The sequence below is a fragment of the Macaca thibetana genome, chromosome 14, assembly GCF_024542745.1.
Source record: "Macaca thibetana thibetana isolate TM-01 chromosome 14, ASM2454274v1, whole genome shotgun sequence".
Classification (NCBI taxonomy): domain Eukaryota; kingdom Metazoa; phylum Chordata; class Mammalia; order Primates; family Cercopithecidae; genus Macaca; species Macaca thibetana.
This window is the reverse complement of record NC_065591.1, coordinates 92,899,794-92,917,331: the sequence shown is the minus strand read 5'-3', so window position 1 is coordinate 92,917,331 and position 17,538 is coordinate 92,899,794. Positions and strand designations below refer to the sequence as shown.

At 36.1% G+C, this 17,538-nt stretch overlaps 1 protein-coding gene across 1 annotated transcript in view; it reads right to left on the bottom strand.

The window, feature by feature from the left end:
- Nucleotides 1–17,538, bottom strand: part of ARHGAP42 (Rho GTPase activating protein 42) — a 309,626-nt gene that overhangs the window by 47,878 nt on the left and 244,210 nt on the right. The window contains exons 7-10 of the mRNA XM_050758883.1: nucleotides 14,259–14,363; nucleotides 11,725–11,854; nucleotides 5,943–6,043; nucleotides 3,947–4,056 (exon numbers count right to left, since the gene is read on the bottom strand). Coding sequence (XP_050614840.1) covers nucleotides 3,947–4,056; nucleotides 5,943–6,043; nucleotides 11,725–11,854; nucleotides 14,259–14,363 — 446 coding nt within the window. The remainder of the gene's footprint in view (nucleotides 1–3,946; nucleotides 4,057–5,942; nucleotides 6,044–11,724; nucleotides 11,855–14,258; nucleotides 14,364–17,538) is intronic.

Genomic DNA, 17,538 nt, shown 5'->3' with positions numbered 1-17,538 from the left:
ATTCCACAATATGAGAACTCGACCCTGATGTGGTGCAGTCTAGTCACTAAAAACAATTACAATGAATATGTAACAATGTGGAAAGCCTCATACCATAACTAGGTAATGTTTAAAAAGACACTAAAACCAAAGCATTTCTCTATACCATGATGACAATACTGAAATGAATTCATTTAAAAATAATTCTCTTGCATGCAGTCATTCTGAAATAGTTACTTGAGGATATACTTAAAGAAAGAAACAAAAAGTAGGGGGAGGAAGGGAGTAAACTAGCATATGGAGGAAAAGATATAAAATATAAAAAAGGAATTTACTTAAACAGAAAATTGAGGGATCTGTGAAGAGGAACATTGAGATGAAAATTTTATTATAAATATTTTATAATTAAAAACCTGGAACGACAAATAATAACCTACATCTCTTCTGCAAATGAGAACACAGATCATGAGAATCCTGAATATATATCAAGATAATCTGATGTTGGAGAATTTAAGCCAGTGTAGTAATACCAACAATAAATTACTGAAAATCAGTATTTGTTGGATATTTACTATGTGACAGGCACTGTGTTATGTTTCCTTAATTCTCTCATTTAATCCTGAAAACAATCCTTTGAGGTGGGTACTTATTATCCTTAATTTACAGACGAAAAAACCTAATTACAGAGTTTAATAAAGTGCTCCAAGGTTATATAACTGGAATATGTTAAGAGAAAGCACTAACATGTTGGTATTTGTCTACATAGAAAATCCAGAAGTCTCTACACAAAACTATTAAAACTAAAAAAGAGTTCAGCAAGTAGGTCAGATAAGAGATTGATATATAAATAAACTAACAGCCTCTCTATGCAGTAATCTTAACCGTTTAGGAAAACAAAATTCAACTCATAAAAAAGAATCCTATTCAAAATAACAATAAAAAGAAGGTACCCAAAAGTAAATTTGAAAAAAGATATGTAAAATATTCAAAAAGAGGTTTATTCCGCACCCATTGAAAACTTCACTGCAACTCCAGTCAAAATCCCAAAAGATATTTTGAGAAATAAGGGGAAACTTAATAAGTGGATCTTAAAAATCATAAGAACACAGGGCAAAGGAGTCAACATAGTTTAAAGCAGCCTAGGAATAGGGTCATTGCCATACTAGATACAGGCATACCTTGATGTATTTCTCTTTGCTTGATTGAGCTTTGCAGATACTGCTATTTAACAAATTGATGGTTGGTTTGTGTCAACTCTATGTTGTGCATGTCTATCAGCACCATTTTTCCAAAAGCATTTGCTCACATCATGTCTCTGTACCACATTTTGGTGATTCTCGCAATATTTGGAATTTTTCACTGTTATTATATCTAGCATGTGATATATGAACAGTGATCTTTGGTATTACTATTGTCATTGTTTTGGGGTGCCATTAACCATGGCATAAGATGGCAAACAGTCAATAAAAGTTGTGTGTACCACTGCTCCACTTACTGGCCATTTCCTCATCTCTGTCCCTCTCCTTAGTCTTCCTATTCCCTGAGATACAACAATATTAAAATTAGTCCAATCAATAATCTCATAACATTCTCTTAAGCCATTGCCTTATCCACAGCAAGGCCCTAACTGTCTTCAATTTTATGAAGGCTGAGAGAGATGAATAAGCTGCAGAAAAAAAGTATGAAGCTAGCATACTTCATGATGTTTGAGGAAGGAAGCCATTTGCATAATATAAAAGTATAAGATGAAGCAGCAAGTGCTGACGTAGAAGCTGCAGCAAATTATACAGAAGATCTAGCTAGAATCATGGATGAAGGTGGCTACAGTAAACAACAGATTTTCAATGTAGATGAAATAGCCTTCTGTTGGAAGATGCCCTCATTTAGGACTTTCACAGATAGAAAGAAGTCACTATCTGACTTCAAGGCTTCAAAGAACAGGCTGACTCTTGTTAGAGTTAACGTAACTGGTGACTTAAGTCAGAGCCAATGCTCATATATCATTCCGCAAATCCTAGGGTTCTTAAAAATTATGCTAAATCTACTCTACCTGTGCTCTACAAATGGAACAATAAAGGCTGAATGACAGCACATCTGTTTACAGCAAGGTTTACTGAATATTTTAAGCCACTGTTGAGACCTACTGCTTAAAGAGGCATATTTAAATATTTAAATATTACTGCCCATTGACAATACAACTAGTCACCCAAGAGTTCTGATAGAGATTTACATGGAGAATAATATATTCATGCCTGCTGACACAACATGTGTTCTGTAGCACATGGATCAAGGAATAAGTTAGACTTCTGAGTTATTATTATTTAAGAAATATATTTCATTAGGCTTTCACGGCCATGAGTAGTGATTCCTCTGATGGATCTGGGTAAAGTACACTGAAAACCTTCTTGAAAGGATTCATTATTTTAGATGCCATCAAGAACATTCGTCCCTCATGGGAGGAAGCCAAAATATCCACATTAACAGCAGTTTGAAAAAAATTGATTCCGACTCTCAGGGATGAGGTGGAGGGGTACAAGACTTCAGTGGAAGAAGTTACTGCAGATGTAGTGAAAACAGCAAAAAAGCTAGAATTAGAAGTGGAGCCTTCTAGAATATGTGACTTTATTGCTGCAATCTCATAACAAAACTTGAAAGGACTAGTTGCTTCTTACGGATGGGCAAAGAAAGTGGTTTCTTGAGATGGAATCTTCTCCTGGTGAAGATGCTATAAACATTGTTGAAATGACAACAAAGGATTTAGCATATCACATAAACTTAGCTGACAATGCAGTAAGGCAGGGTTTGAGAGGACTGACTCCAATTTTGAAAGATGCCCTACTGAGTAAAATGTTATCAAATAGCATTGCATGGTGCAGAGAAATCTTTGTTGAAATGAAGAGTCAATTGATGTGGCAAACTTTACTGCTGTCTCATTTTAAGAAAATGGCCATAGCCACCCCATCCCTCAGTAACCACCATGCTGATCAGTTAGCAGCTACCAACATTGAGGCAAGATCCTTTGCCAGCAAAAAGATTACTACTCACTAAAGACTCAGATGACCATTCACATTACTTAAAATACTTTAAAATTAAGGGATGCATATTTTTTATACATAATGCTATTGCACACTTAATGGACTGCACTGTAGCATAAACATAACTTTTATAAGCACTGAGAAACTCAGAAATTTCTGTGACTCAGTTTATTATATTTGTTTTATTACAGTGGTTTGGAATCTAACCTGCAATATCTCTGAGTTATGCCTGTAGCTATAGGCTATGGTTTATGAGCATATATAGTAAGTCATCGTATACAAAGTGTATACATGGATACACACGATAAGCTAGTGTATTCAGAATATTGTGGTAGTAATGCAGGAGAAGAAAGACAGATCATGGATTACAGAGCAGAGAGCAGGAAGCATACCCCTTCTTATTGTAAATTTAAATCATAAACTCAGATTCATGACATTTATATCTCTTCCATTACTTTGGGCTAAGAATACCCAGAACAGTGTTTTGCACACAGTAGGCATCCTGGAGGCATTCAACTTAGTTGGCTGAAAGAAGCTTATGGTATTCCCACCTGCATCTTATTCCTTGGAAGCAAGGCCACCAAGCTGCAAAAGCCCACCAAAAGGCTGATCCTGGAGCCATGAAATATGCCATTGGATTCCTTCATGGTGATGAGGACCACGAGGCCCCTACATACACTTTCTCCTAATACAGTCATTTATATTGATTTTTCTGATTCTGCTTTGAGTGATGCTACTGTTTTCCAGCATCCTGGATTGGATTTGCTTTTTCAAAAGCATTATGCAATAACAACATGAAAGAATGAAATAAACATGTATACTGTTTTTTAAAAGACTAAAAAACACTTGAATGCTGTTTCATGCTTATATTTAAATACAGAAAGACACAGTTTAGCTTATGAAAAAAATAAAGTGAAAAGAAAAGCTCAAACCTTTCAACTACTTCTATGTCAAAGCAGAATCGTTTGTCAATTGAATCTGTCTTTCGTCGGATACAAGATTTTAATTTAAACATTTCCGGTGAGCTAGTAACAAGACCATTCTGAAACAAGAAGAGTATCATACTGTTAACACGCGGACAAGGTGAACTGAAATATATTAAATACATGAGCTCAAGTTGCCACATTAAAATGTTTAACAGTATAGGTTATGTATAAAGGTCACAATCACACCCTGTCTTTTTTTGATTCCTAATGTTAGCTGTCCGATCATAATACATAAAACCATTTGTTAATTAATGGCATATGCATGTTTTATTTAAAAGAATTATGTAACATGCCTGTCCAGTACCCTTCAACATATTTACTTACAATGTTAAATTATACTATAATGTACATTCCCTCAATACTTAGATTTAGAAAAGGTATGAAGTTACACAGTCACTTAACACCACAATTGGATATATAGAGTGCTTGTTAGGATACAACATTTGTTGCTCTTAATCAAAACTCCCTGGATTGCAAAGAGATTAGTATCATGTGTGTGTCTTTGTATCAGAGCCTTAAATGATAACTAGCTCAGGTTTACAAGAGAGCTACCGAAATAATATAGTTCCAGTATATACATGACATAATGCTATTGCTATCATATATATCAGGTTGGTGCAAAAGTAATTACAGTTTTCCCATTAAAAGTAATGGGAAAAAATGCAATTACTTTTGCACCAACCTAATACCATGTGATTGTTTTGCTGGTAACCCACTGCTACTAAAACTGACTCTCTGGACAAGATCCAACATAGGCCACATTCATAGGAATTCTCTTCTGTAACTGAGATGCCAGTCTATTTGAAGGGGAACATTTACCTAATGTGTGGTTAATTCTATGTTTGGTTGTGCACGTCATCAATTTATTAATGGAACTTTGGCTTGGTCTACTTACATTATTAACTCACTGTCACATATGTTGGATTTACAGTAGTAACTATTAGAGTAGAAACTAGGTGTGTTGTGGCACTTAATAACTTACTGGGATGGTAGCAACTAAGGTTTCTTTTTCTCTGGTATGTTCTCCTTTATTTTATGCCTTTCTGTTTGAATTATTAGACTCTGATGAATGCCCAAGTACAATAAGTTTCAACTGATGTATTTGAGTATGTGTCTAAGTTAGATCAACATTTACCTCTGCCATGATCTATACCACTAATTATCTGGGCGAGGCACTTACTTTCTACTAACTTCATTTCCTAATCTGTTAAAATAAGGCTGGACTAATTATCTTCAGTGTAACTCTCAGCTTTAGGGTACTTAGATTGTGACCTAATTAATTCACAAGTTCAATCATTTGCCATATCCATACTTTAAATCACAAGAAGATTATATGCCACAGACAATAAAGCTCTCTGCAGCATTTCCTCAAACAAAGTACACTGTATTCTATATTGTGCACTAGCCATGTGAGACATTCATTCAGTGACCAATTTACTTTTGGGGTAAATGAGCATCTATTGGTTTCTTCTGAGAAACCTTGTTAGCCAGCATTTTGGTAAACAGTATGCAGTGCGGAAAGGGACAAGGCATGCAGGGGCAAATGCAGCCTCCCACAGAGGCTACCCAGGGGAAAGATACAGAATCCCTGAGCCTGCTCCAGCCATTGACAGTCCCTCCCTGGGCTGCTAGCCAACCAACAGCATAGACAAATAACTCTGCTGCCGGAAATGTAAGATGATACCTCTGTAATCTACTGAAGGATCACTACATTTAACTCGACTGCTTATAAATATGTCATGGCCAAGTTAAAAGAAGACCCTGGCTACTCTTTTCAAGTCATTCAGCTCATAAAAATGAGAGAAAACATTTGACTTTCTTTTTTTTTTTGTAAATGGGTACATGTTAACTAGAGAAACAAATGTGATTTTTTTTTTCTTTTAATTCCATTACTTAAATAACAAACAGTTTAAAAAGCAAACAAAAAACAAAACTAACTCACCATTTTCCCACTGGATTTCATTTCTGAAACACTCATTGTAAATGTTTTACTTCCCTTATCATATGTACAATAATGTTTAATCCATGTAAAACCAAGCGGACCTAATGTAAGGAAACAAAACATGTTTTCAGATTTTGTTAATAAATGATTTGTATCAAACTTTGCACATTCTCCAGTGCTATGATACACAACTGAGTATCTCCATATACCATGCTAGTTTGTAACATTTACTGTGCATGAGAAAGAACAGAGAGACAGCAGTATAGGATAGAGAGTCTTAGAATCAGACAATGTGGCTTTACTTGTAGCTCTGACACCGACTTTGTAAGACTTGTAAGTTACTTTGGATCTGAACTTCAGTTATCCCACCTGTAAAAGTCGTATACTTGTACCCCATAGAGGTAGGAAGAATGAGGAATAAGAGTCTGAATTGTTAAAAATGGTCTCCTTACTTCTACCTGTATTCTTTACTCTCGTAACTGTCAGATATATATTGTTAAAAATGTAGCCAGGTCACTTCGCTCCTGTGTTCGGAACCCTCTAGTGCCTTCCCATCTTACTCCCGATAAAAATCAAAGAGCCTATTATCCACAAGGTTCCAAGTGAGTGGCCTCTCATTCTTTTCCCCATCTCACATCCCACTGCTTTCTGCCTTGTGCACTCAGTTCCAGCTACACTGCCCCGCTTGCTGGTCTTTGAACACAATGGAGGCATTCCTACCCAAGGGCATTTGCAGTTGCTGTTTCCCAGGCCTGGACTACTTTTCCTTTAGATACCTGCATGACTTGCACTGTTACCTCCCTTCAGGCCTTTTCCTAAATGTAGCTTTCATAATACGGCCTTTCCTGGGGAGATATCTAAGATCTAAACACCCTCACCTTGATATTTATCTCTTTCTTGCTTTCATTTCTTAGCCATTATCACTGTCTGAAATATGATTTGTTTCACTAATTTAGACCATTTATTGTGTGTCTCTGCCACAAGATTTTAAGAATCTATGTGAGCAGGAACATGTGATGTTCTGCTGACTAGGATATGAATTGTTAATCCTTACAACAGAGCCAGACATACAGTTGTCAGTCAATATTGACAAATGAATAATGAATAAAGGAATGAATCACGCATCTAAGACTTTACTAAGTTCTAAGACTTTACTGACCTTAGAGTTATTTCCTCTTACTCCTAATCTGGAAAAAACAAATTCAAATTACTCTTTAAAATGAAAATAATTTCCACTATCTATATGAGAAGGAACTTGTATGTGTAATGTTCACTTTCTTTTCCCCCCCAAAATACCATGTAACCCTTTCCCATAGCACCCATGTTATTGTCCAGTATTCCCCTCCTTAGGTAATTTACCAGAGAGTAGAATGCATTGTTAGTTCAATGTTAGTTCAAAGACCATGGTGGAAGACCTTCATAGGGAAGCCAAGTATCCTGTACCCAAGCACCATAGTGGGCTGAGTGCATTGAAAATGGTGCTTGTTTTCTATGTATTAATAGCATCTCCAACTAGGGACCCATCTTGCTTAACACCTGAATTCTTCTAGCAGCTACTATGCACATGTTTTTGCTGGCTTCATTTCAGAACCATGTTTAAAAGAAAGAAATTGAAATATTAAAACGTACCTCTTGAGAAAAGTGTTTCATGAGCCATTTAATTTTTTTATTTAATAATAATGCCCTTGGTATCAAGTTTAATACTTAAGCCACTCCAGATTTTAAAATTGCAGGGTGCACTCATACACTTTATCATCACAAAAGACTATTACAATTAACTTCAATTCCGTTTGGGGACCATTTCACACTATAATACTTAATAATACTTGTTGATAATTCTGTTACATGTGATGTAAAATACCTAAAGACTTAAGAGCTAATTAGTGGAAAGTGACTGGATAGATATTCTCATATGTAGTGACTTCATTATGTAGGTAGTAATATATGAAGCAATATTAGCTATAATTTTAAAATAGAAATGCTGCAATGCTCTGATGACATTTTAAACCAAAGACCCTTTTTCCTGCCTCCATCTTAAGTTCAGAACCTCCTGCATTTAATCCTCGAGTTTGCTGCAAACACATGCTGCTTTCTTTAAAGCTGATTGGCACTAGGCCAGGGCAGATGCTCTTAGACAGGCAATTCTAAAGTCCCCAAAAGTGTCTGGGAAAATAAAAATTGATTACAGCTCTAAAGTTGCAAAATAAAAGCTGTTTAATTATCTCACCCAGTAATCATTTAAGTTGCTAAGATGAATATTTGCAGTGTGGAAGGGGAATGAACATTCATCGAATACCTTCTTAGTGCCCATATTTTATCTAAGAACCTTTATACCAGACATTATAAAGAACATTTTAAGAAAACAGCCTGCGACTGAGAGATGGCAGTACTTTCATCAATAGGGCATGTGACTGAAGTTGTTCTTTTTAGAGAAATGATATTTTCAAGCTGTTTTAAGAATTAAATGAGACAGGCCAGGCATGGTGGCTTATGCCTATAATCCCAGCACTTTGGAAGGCCGAGGCGGGTGGATCACAAGGTCAGGAGATCGAGACCATGGTGAAACCCTGTCTCTACTAAAAATACAAAAAATTAGCCAGGCACGGTGGTGGGTGCCTGTAGTCCCAGCTACTCAGGAGGCTGAGGCAGGAGAATCGTGTGAACCCAGGAGGCGGAGCTTGCAGTGAGCCGAGATTACACCACTGCACTCTAGTCTGGGCGACAGAGCGAGACTCCGTCTCAAAAAAAAAAGAATTAAATGAGACAAATATAAATTGCAAAGAATAGTAAGAGCCCACAGTAAGCACAGTATTATTATTATTGACACTACCAAGAATAGAGACATTTTACATATGATATCTCTAATTCTTGCAATATTATGACAGGGGTTTAAATTCCTCTTTTATAAATGAAGAGAGACTGAGCTCAGAAAACTATTGGCACAAGTCACAGGTCAGCACAGGCACAGAATTTCAATATGGCTCTTACTCTGGAACCCCTGGCTCTTTCGGTTACACTGAAGTCTAGCAGAATGTGATTTAATGCATGCCTTGAGGTGGATAACATAAACACCCCATATTCGGGTAGAGTGGAACTCTGTCTAAACAGTGAGTTAAGCCTACCCCATCACATCCATCTCCATTTATCACTCAATTTATGGCTTTGATATTTATTTGACATTGATCACTGGCTGCTAATTGTGTAAGTGTGTCTTATGCTTTCAACTACAGAATAAAAACTTGAAGTCAAGTATTTATCTCATTTTTGTCCCCCACAAGAACTTATCTACCCAGTGATAGCAAGTGCACAATCGATACATCTTAGTAAACTGGTTAGATTGTTTTTAATGTAAACACTTTCAAAGATCCCAAGTGAGAAGGGGCTTTGGGTATTTGCTCCTCATATAAAAGTAATTCCAAAAGCATATAAATATATTCCTTTTTCTTTAGATCCCTTGGCAAAGGGAATAGGGGAAGATGATAGGTGGGAAAAGACAGGAGGAAGAGATTATAATGAGGCAAGAGAGAATTTCTGAAGGTGATGAATGTGTTCATTATGTTGTAGTGTAGTGATGGCTTCACAGGTGCATGCATATGGCAAAATTTATCAAAAAATGTCTTAAACAGGCGCAATTAATTTATGCCAATTAGACTCAATAAAGCTATAAAATAATACAGGCAGATACAGATCAAATCAAGATGGAAATTGTCTTGGGGGAGGAAAAATATCAACAAAGAGAGTGTTAATAAGGAGAATTGAACTGTGAGACCCTCCAATTCAGACACTGCTAAGGGTCCATCACAACAGGGGCATAACCGAAGAAGCCTTTTAGAAGGATCTTCTGGAAGCACTGTAGAAGATGCATTAGATGATGTGCAAGCCTGGAGGCAAAGGGGGAACAGTTAGGAGGTCACTGCAAGGGTCTTGCCTGGGCGAAGGCAGTGGAGATAGAGAGAAGGTATGGAATCAAAGGATATCGAGAAGACAGAATAGACAGATTTGTCCCAAGGCTACAGAGAGACACTGGTGCTAAGGATGGATTGCCTTGACTTCTGCAGCCTACGAGAGTGGGTGGTGCCATTACGAGAAATTAAAAAAAAAAACTCAGAGGAGAGGTCAGTACCACAAAGGGCTTTATCATCGGTCTAGAATGACCCAGAGAAGTTAAGCATCTTAGAACAAAAGATACCAACATCAGGTAAGTGCATAAAACACTGTGCTTAGTCCATCCATGTAACCCCCAAATTATTGAAGGGCCTATGCTTATAGACTGACCCAAATGTCCAAGAGCTTGACAATAGGTAGGCAAACCATGGTTCCACCCAGTGGGTGCACTCACTACCAAGTAGGACCGAATATGATATATTTGAAGATTATGTACAAAATAATATTGTAAGCTAATCTAAAGGTTTTTTGTTTAGGATAAAATATTGTGTGCCCACAAAGATTTCAGCAAGTGTGTAACACCTAGAAAAATATTCAAGAAACAAAATATAATCAGATCACAACGAATACAAAATCCAAGGATGGCACCTCCTCTATCACTTGCATGTTTACTTCCCTCACTGGCAACAAATTCTTCCAGTGGCCAAATATTTTATTGGTAGAAATGTGAGCTCCTTTCAATGTACTGTCACATGAAGGCTCTCGAACCTGGACAAAATCATTTAAAATAAATATTCAAAAATTTCCTTAGAGTCCTTTCGAGGCTTGAGTAAAAAACATAACAATTAAAAAAAAAAGAATAAAAATTTCCTTAGAGTCCTAAATGAAATCTATATACCCTACTGACAAGCCAAGGGACTGGTAATTTTTCATGAACTGGGGGAGGGTAAAAGCTACTTATTATGCACTAATTATAGAGTACCTAGGCAGATCACCAGTTTTATCATGTTTAGATATGAAAACAGTAGACTGGCCAAGGTAGATAGTTATGAGAGAGAAAAATCCTAAAACCCAGATCTCTTGAACCGGTGTTCCTCTATCATCAAGTCCATGCAGTAATGTTTGCAGAGTCTGCTGGATCAAATCAAATTTGTGTGTGTCCTGCCCTCCAACACATGAGCATCACTTAATCATGTTGCACAAACAGTGTATCAAAAGCCTTTCACATTGGTCCACGATGGGCTGGAAACACACACAACTGTTTCTTCACCAAAAACAGCACAAGAATGATGCCTTAGGGCATATCCGGTTTGAAAGTGTTAATGTAGTCAAAATAGTCCAACTAGTTCGACTTAATGACAAGTAACAGGCACAAAAAAACTCCAGTTATACAAGTCTGAATGGCTTTTTAATATTTTTGAGAGAAAAATGTCCTCAGTGAGAGGCAATTATAATCATGCTCTATTCATGATTACCAATTTTACACCTGAAAACTGACAGGGCACAAAATTAAATAAAATAATGCCAACAGAGGGTAAAACTATTATCACAGTCACCAGGATGATTCATCCCAATAAAGGCTTCGGTTTGCAATTTTCCATGAAACTTTAAGTTGAGATTAAGTATCACAATTAAATGCTAAAACGGAACTCATGTTATGGTATGAGTGAAGACTGTAAGTTCCAAGTTCAACAATATGCCAACTTAGACATCCTGACGGCAAAATGTGGAAAAGCTTCCTCACTTTGGTCGTGGTTGGGGGGAAAGTAGATATAAAGCTGTAAGAAATTTCAGTCCTCCTACTTGAAGGAAATACTACTAACCAAGTCACATCTCATGGAAATATTCATAGATGGCTAAGTCATAACAGGCGTGAAGTTATGTCTTTGTGACTCACGTTTCTCCTGGACATACAGATAGCCTTCCATCGTCCACTGGCTGGGTGGTCTGTAGTCCTGGTTGGCAGATTTCATCCTTTGCATCAACCGCTCTACCTCTTGTCGAGTACTTTCAAAATTATTCCTCGTCTTAAGTAAATAGAAACAATAATTTCAGTCATTGTTTTCTACCAAGTTTCAGAAACACCCAGACTAATATTTTTAGTTTTTATTTATTTATTTTTGAGACAGAGTATCACTCTGTCACCCAGGTGCGATCATGGCTCACTGCAACCTTGACCTCCTGGGCTCAAGTGATCCTCCTGCCTCAGTCCCCACAAGCAGCTGGGACTACAGGCACACACCATCACACCTGGCTAATGTTTTGTAGAGATGGGGTGTCACTATGTTTCCCAGGCTGGTCTCAAATTCCTGGGCTCAGCGATGTGTTTGCCTCCCAAAGTGCTGGGATTACAGGTGTGAACCACCTGACTGGCCCAGAAAAATGTTTCAAAACTGCAAATCGTACAAAGATGACCTTGATTCTTTTGGCAGTATTCACCACATCTATATCTTTGTGACGTTGGGTCCCAAGGTCTGATTTTGAACCGATTTAGTGAAAACTTCTCTGAATGACCTTCCGCATGTTTCTGTTTGAATCTCTCTGTGTGTGTGTGTGTGTGTGTGTGAGAGACTTTCTTCCTATTTTCACACTCCAACATTATTACTTAGAGGGTAAACTATGGCAATTTAAAAAATATAGGATGCACTACGTAAAATTTGAATTCCCTAAATACCTAAGGTAAAAAACAGATATATAGGGACTTAGTTTCTTTTAAGTGAAAAAACAAAATAAGTTCATACACTTTTGATACATGTGGCATTGAACAAGTCAAGAAAAAAAGTTTGTCACCACAGTTCCAAAGGCTATTTTCAAAGAAACATCATGTAGCTTTATTTACTAGCACAGGTATTATTAAGAGGTGAGTGTATAAATTAACTCATAAAAATCAACAGGTTTCCAAGTTCTAACTTCTTCTGTGGCAAGAAATAGATTACTCACTTTATATCAAGTTTACTTAAGCTATAGGAAGAATCAGGCTTTTCTCTATGAATACCCCTTTTGCATTACCTCAAAAATATGCTTCTGAAGATATAATAATCACCATCACCTAGGAAGAATCAGGCTTTTCTTTCTTCTTTTTGTCTTTCATGAATACCCCTCTTTTGCATTACCTCAAAAATATTTTCCCTTTTAATAGCTTCTGAAAAAACAATAGATATAATAATTGATTCACCAAAACTCAAAACTAAATCTTACACATTTCTTAAGTAGATTTACTGGATGTTTCCACAACGGCAAGAACCAGATAAGCCTCATTGAAAAAAAAAAAGGTTTTCCAAATGATTTGGGCTATATAGTACTTGGCAGTCAGGGTTTCAGTTATAGTAAAACCTCAACAATTAGCTTAAAGCAGTTATTTTGAATGCCTCAAAACCACATTCAAACCTGTTATTTGAAAATAATAAACAGCACATATTTTATATTCAATTTCAGAGAAAGATGAGATCTTTGTTGTTAAAGTACAATCCTTCATTTCACAAATAAAGAAATTTTGCTCTCTTAAAAATGAGACTTCTCAGGCTAGGCATGGTGGGTCACACCTGTAATCTCAGCACTTGGGAGGCCGCGGCGGGTGGGCCACCTGAGGTCGGGAGTTCGAGACCAACCTGACCAACATGGTGAAACCCTGTCTCTACTAAAAATACAAAATTAGCCAGGTGTAGTGGTGCATGCCTGTAATCCCAGCTATTTGGGACGCTGAGGCAGGAGAATCGCTTGAACCCAGGAGGCGGAGGTTGCAGTGAGCCAAGATCGTGCCATTGCACTCTAGCCTGGGTGACGATCAAAACTCCATCTTAAAAAAAAAAGACTTCTCTAAGGTCTTGTTTTCTTATTTCCAGTATTTTCTTTTCTAGTTTTCTTGAGGTATAATTGACAAATAAAAATTGTATAGTTAACATGTACAATGTGATGTTTTAACACATTTATACATTATGAAATTACCACAATCGAGTTAATTAATATATCAATCACCACATAGTTACCATCTGTGTATGTTGAGAACATTTAAGACCTAAACTCTTAATAAATTTCAAGTATTCAACACAGTATTATTAACTATAGCCACCATACTGCAAATTAGCTCTCCAAAGTTATCCATCCTGCATCACCCAGTAAATTAGTAGGAATGCTGGATGAAGGCAAAAGTTAATAAACTTTCAGGTGTCTCCAACTGGGTAATATTTTTATAAAATTTGCTAGTATAAATTTTTCTAACTAAGATTAGGGTTTTGTGGGGTGTATTTTCCACTAGCAGCTAGAAAAAAATTGTAATACATTTATAAAGTGGTTTTTCTTAATTCTTGAATTTTACTGTACTTAGGCAAGTATTTGAAAGATTCCAAGGTTTAACTTGGTTATAACTTAGTTGCCCTGTGAAATCAGATTTGCAGATTTGCTGAGAGACAGTAAGAACAGGTATACTCTTACATTCTGCAAGTTGAACTGCAGCTGTTGCTTATACGGTGCAAATTCCTGGGCAAGTTCATATCCCTCGTGGTAAAAAGTAAATAAGCCCTGAAGAAATGACAAAAGCTGCAAAGATAAAGAGATAAAGAACCATGAAAATGTGTTTTAATGATCATTTAATGATATAAAATAGGGAGAAAATTATATTTCATTATAATTCCTCAAACTAATACATTTTCAATGGCTTTGGCAAGGCAGGCAATAGATTTACAATTATAAAACAGAAACCACAAAAGGATTTTTATTTCCCTTTTGGTAGACAGTAATTTAACTTTTGAGGCTGATCAAGGACATTTGTCATGTTAACTATTCTGCTATTCAAATGCATTGAAGAAATATCCAGAAGAGACCACTAAGATAATGACTAAAGTATAATAGCATAGATCCCACCCTGCAAGAACTTCTAATCGAAACAAGGGGATAAAAGATGTGCGATGTAAGGAAGAGCAAACCAGTAAATCACAGATAAGAAGTAACCAAGGGAAGGAATGGGAATTTGGCCAGATGAAATTAAGAAAAAGCATCACAAGGTGGCAGTACTGAGTTGAGTATTGAATAGACAACATTTTAGCAAAGGAATGGGAAGAACTCAGGGAATTGGTGAGCAAAATCACTGAAATAGATAACACAGGTCTTTCATTTCTGAGAAAGTAAAATCTTTACAAAGTCATAATTTCTATGATCCTAACCTTCTAATCTCAAATTCATACGTGTATTTCTGTTTTTATCCATAAATTAAGACAGGCTCTCCATGGAATTATAGGACACAGGTTATATGGAACATTATATTGGAAAAAAATTATTTAAGCATTTTCATTTCATTCACAGGGATTTTATTTCACAGACTTGTATACTAACCTAATCTTTCCCACAACCTCTTCCTGCGGTAAAGTTAGAAAACATTTTTGAAAAGTCACTCATAACTTATCTGTAACTTATTATTTTAAATTAAGGAAGAAACACAATTTGAAACCATTTTCTCATGTAAATAATATGCAGCCACCTCTTCTGTCTGCGTAGGCAGGGAGGATTCAGCTAAGCATCAGGCACATGTGCTATGATTTCCAACAGATAAACACTGGTTCTATCTGAAAACAATGACCTCATGCTTTTCTTCCTACAAACAAAGTCATGTTCATTTCAGAAAACATTTTCAAGCCATTTTTGTTGTTATATGTTAAGGACTTTTTTTCTCTTGTTCAAACAGTTCTGATAGTGCACCAAAATGTAGCATTTGCCCTTTTATAAATATTTTACACTGTCAGTTTTATGTCATCTAATACTATCAAACCTAAATATTCAATAGATTACAATGATGCTATATCAAGTTATCCAATAAAATACATAGTCTACCTGAATGCATATAATATAGCATAAACAAAACTGCAGCTTAAATTGGATTAAAAAATACCTTTAATAAAAGTTTGCATATATAGATTTAGAGCTTTTCAGAGAGAAAAGAAAATACTTTTGAAATATATATATACACATATATATATATATATAACAGTAGTCTTCTAAACATCCAACTAACAGTTTATGAAGTTGCTAAGGAAGTATTGTTTCATGTTTTACCATTTATAATTAATCCACAATTAAACTGTCTTGTTACAAACTGGATGCGATACAAAGCAGGTGCTGCTTTAAAAGCATCATCAGTACAAAAGTTAATTAAACTTGTAAAGAAGATTTTAAGAATATCTGTGATAAATCTTCTATAAAACAATGAATCCCCTGAGATCCATCTTTTCTAATATTCTTGGTTTCTAGAACACGGAAAAAAGACAAAGCACACTGATGTTTTCAGAAGCATGAAGTAAACCATTCCAAACCACACCCAGAACACTGCTAAAAATTCTAACAAATGGTCAATTATGATTCTTTGGCCACAGAAGTTTCCAATACATTTAAATTTCTATGCCATGGCTTGATGCTCCAGCCCTAAAGTACTAATACTAATCTGAAAACATGAAATTCAAAACACTCCAAAATCCAAAATTTTTAGAGCACTGTCATGATACCACAAGTGAAAACTTCCACACCTGATACTTTTGCTTTCTGGTGGTTCAATATATACAAATTGTGCTTCATGCACAAAATTATTAAGAATATTGTTTAAAATAAAATTATCCTCAGGCTATGTGTATGAGGTGTATAGGAAACATAATGACTTTCATGTTCAGACTTGGGTCCAATTCCCAAGATAGCTCATTATGTATATGCAAATATCCGAAAATATGAAAAAAATAGGAAACACTTCTAGTCCTAAACATTTTGGATAAGGAATGTCAATGTGTATTCTATTTCAAAAGACTAGACATCTGGAGAAGATGCTGGGTGCGCTCCAGGGAACTACCTGTGAGACGCTCCCTCATGCGAAGGGCTGCTTGCATGATTGCAGATTCACTGAACCACATGTGGGTCGCCCTAACCAAAACTCTTATGGACGGATTTTCACACTGATTTTGGTAAACCAATATTTCCCACTAAACTCTGCTTTTAAATTCTTAGTCATGTTCTAAAAAGTAAGATCCTGGTACCCTCATCTTATTCAGATTATTCCATATCCTTAGCATTTTATACGCAGCCAACTTCAGTCAAGAGGAAAATAAACCCATTGGCAGCTTCTAGCAGAATTCAGATTCACTTAGTAGCAGACAAATTTCTTTTAATCTCATAAAGCACGCTGAGCACCTGCTAGGAAATGTACAATCCAATAGAAGGCACATAAGAATTATATACAAAAAACAATCCACCTTTTCCTTTTTATTCCACGGCTTTGGAAGCAGCATTTGGGTTCATTGAAGATCGCATTATGAAAAACCTGCCTCTAGATGGCAGCAAAGTTAAACGTTTTATAGGTTTGAATCCTATACTTGTTCCTTTCATCCTCTACAAAATTCCAAGATGTGAAATGAAAGGAACTGAACAGGACAGCCTGAAAAGCTTTAAGAATTGCACTTCCCACAGATCATTTTCTTTGGTGAATCTGCCCGAATGGCTGGGATGTGAGGGAAAAACTATGGTTTCAGTTTACCCTAAAGTAAATTTGACATTTAAAATAATAACAGTAACCATAATAACAACTACAAACTCCTAGATAGACAGAATAGTTTGAATACTAAGAAAGTTCCTTTTATCATTGGGAAAATCTCATATAGCACATTATTATTCCCAAGGGTATAGAACCAAATTACTTGTCACTCCAATAACCCAACCAATTGGAAAAACTGATACCATA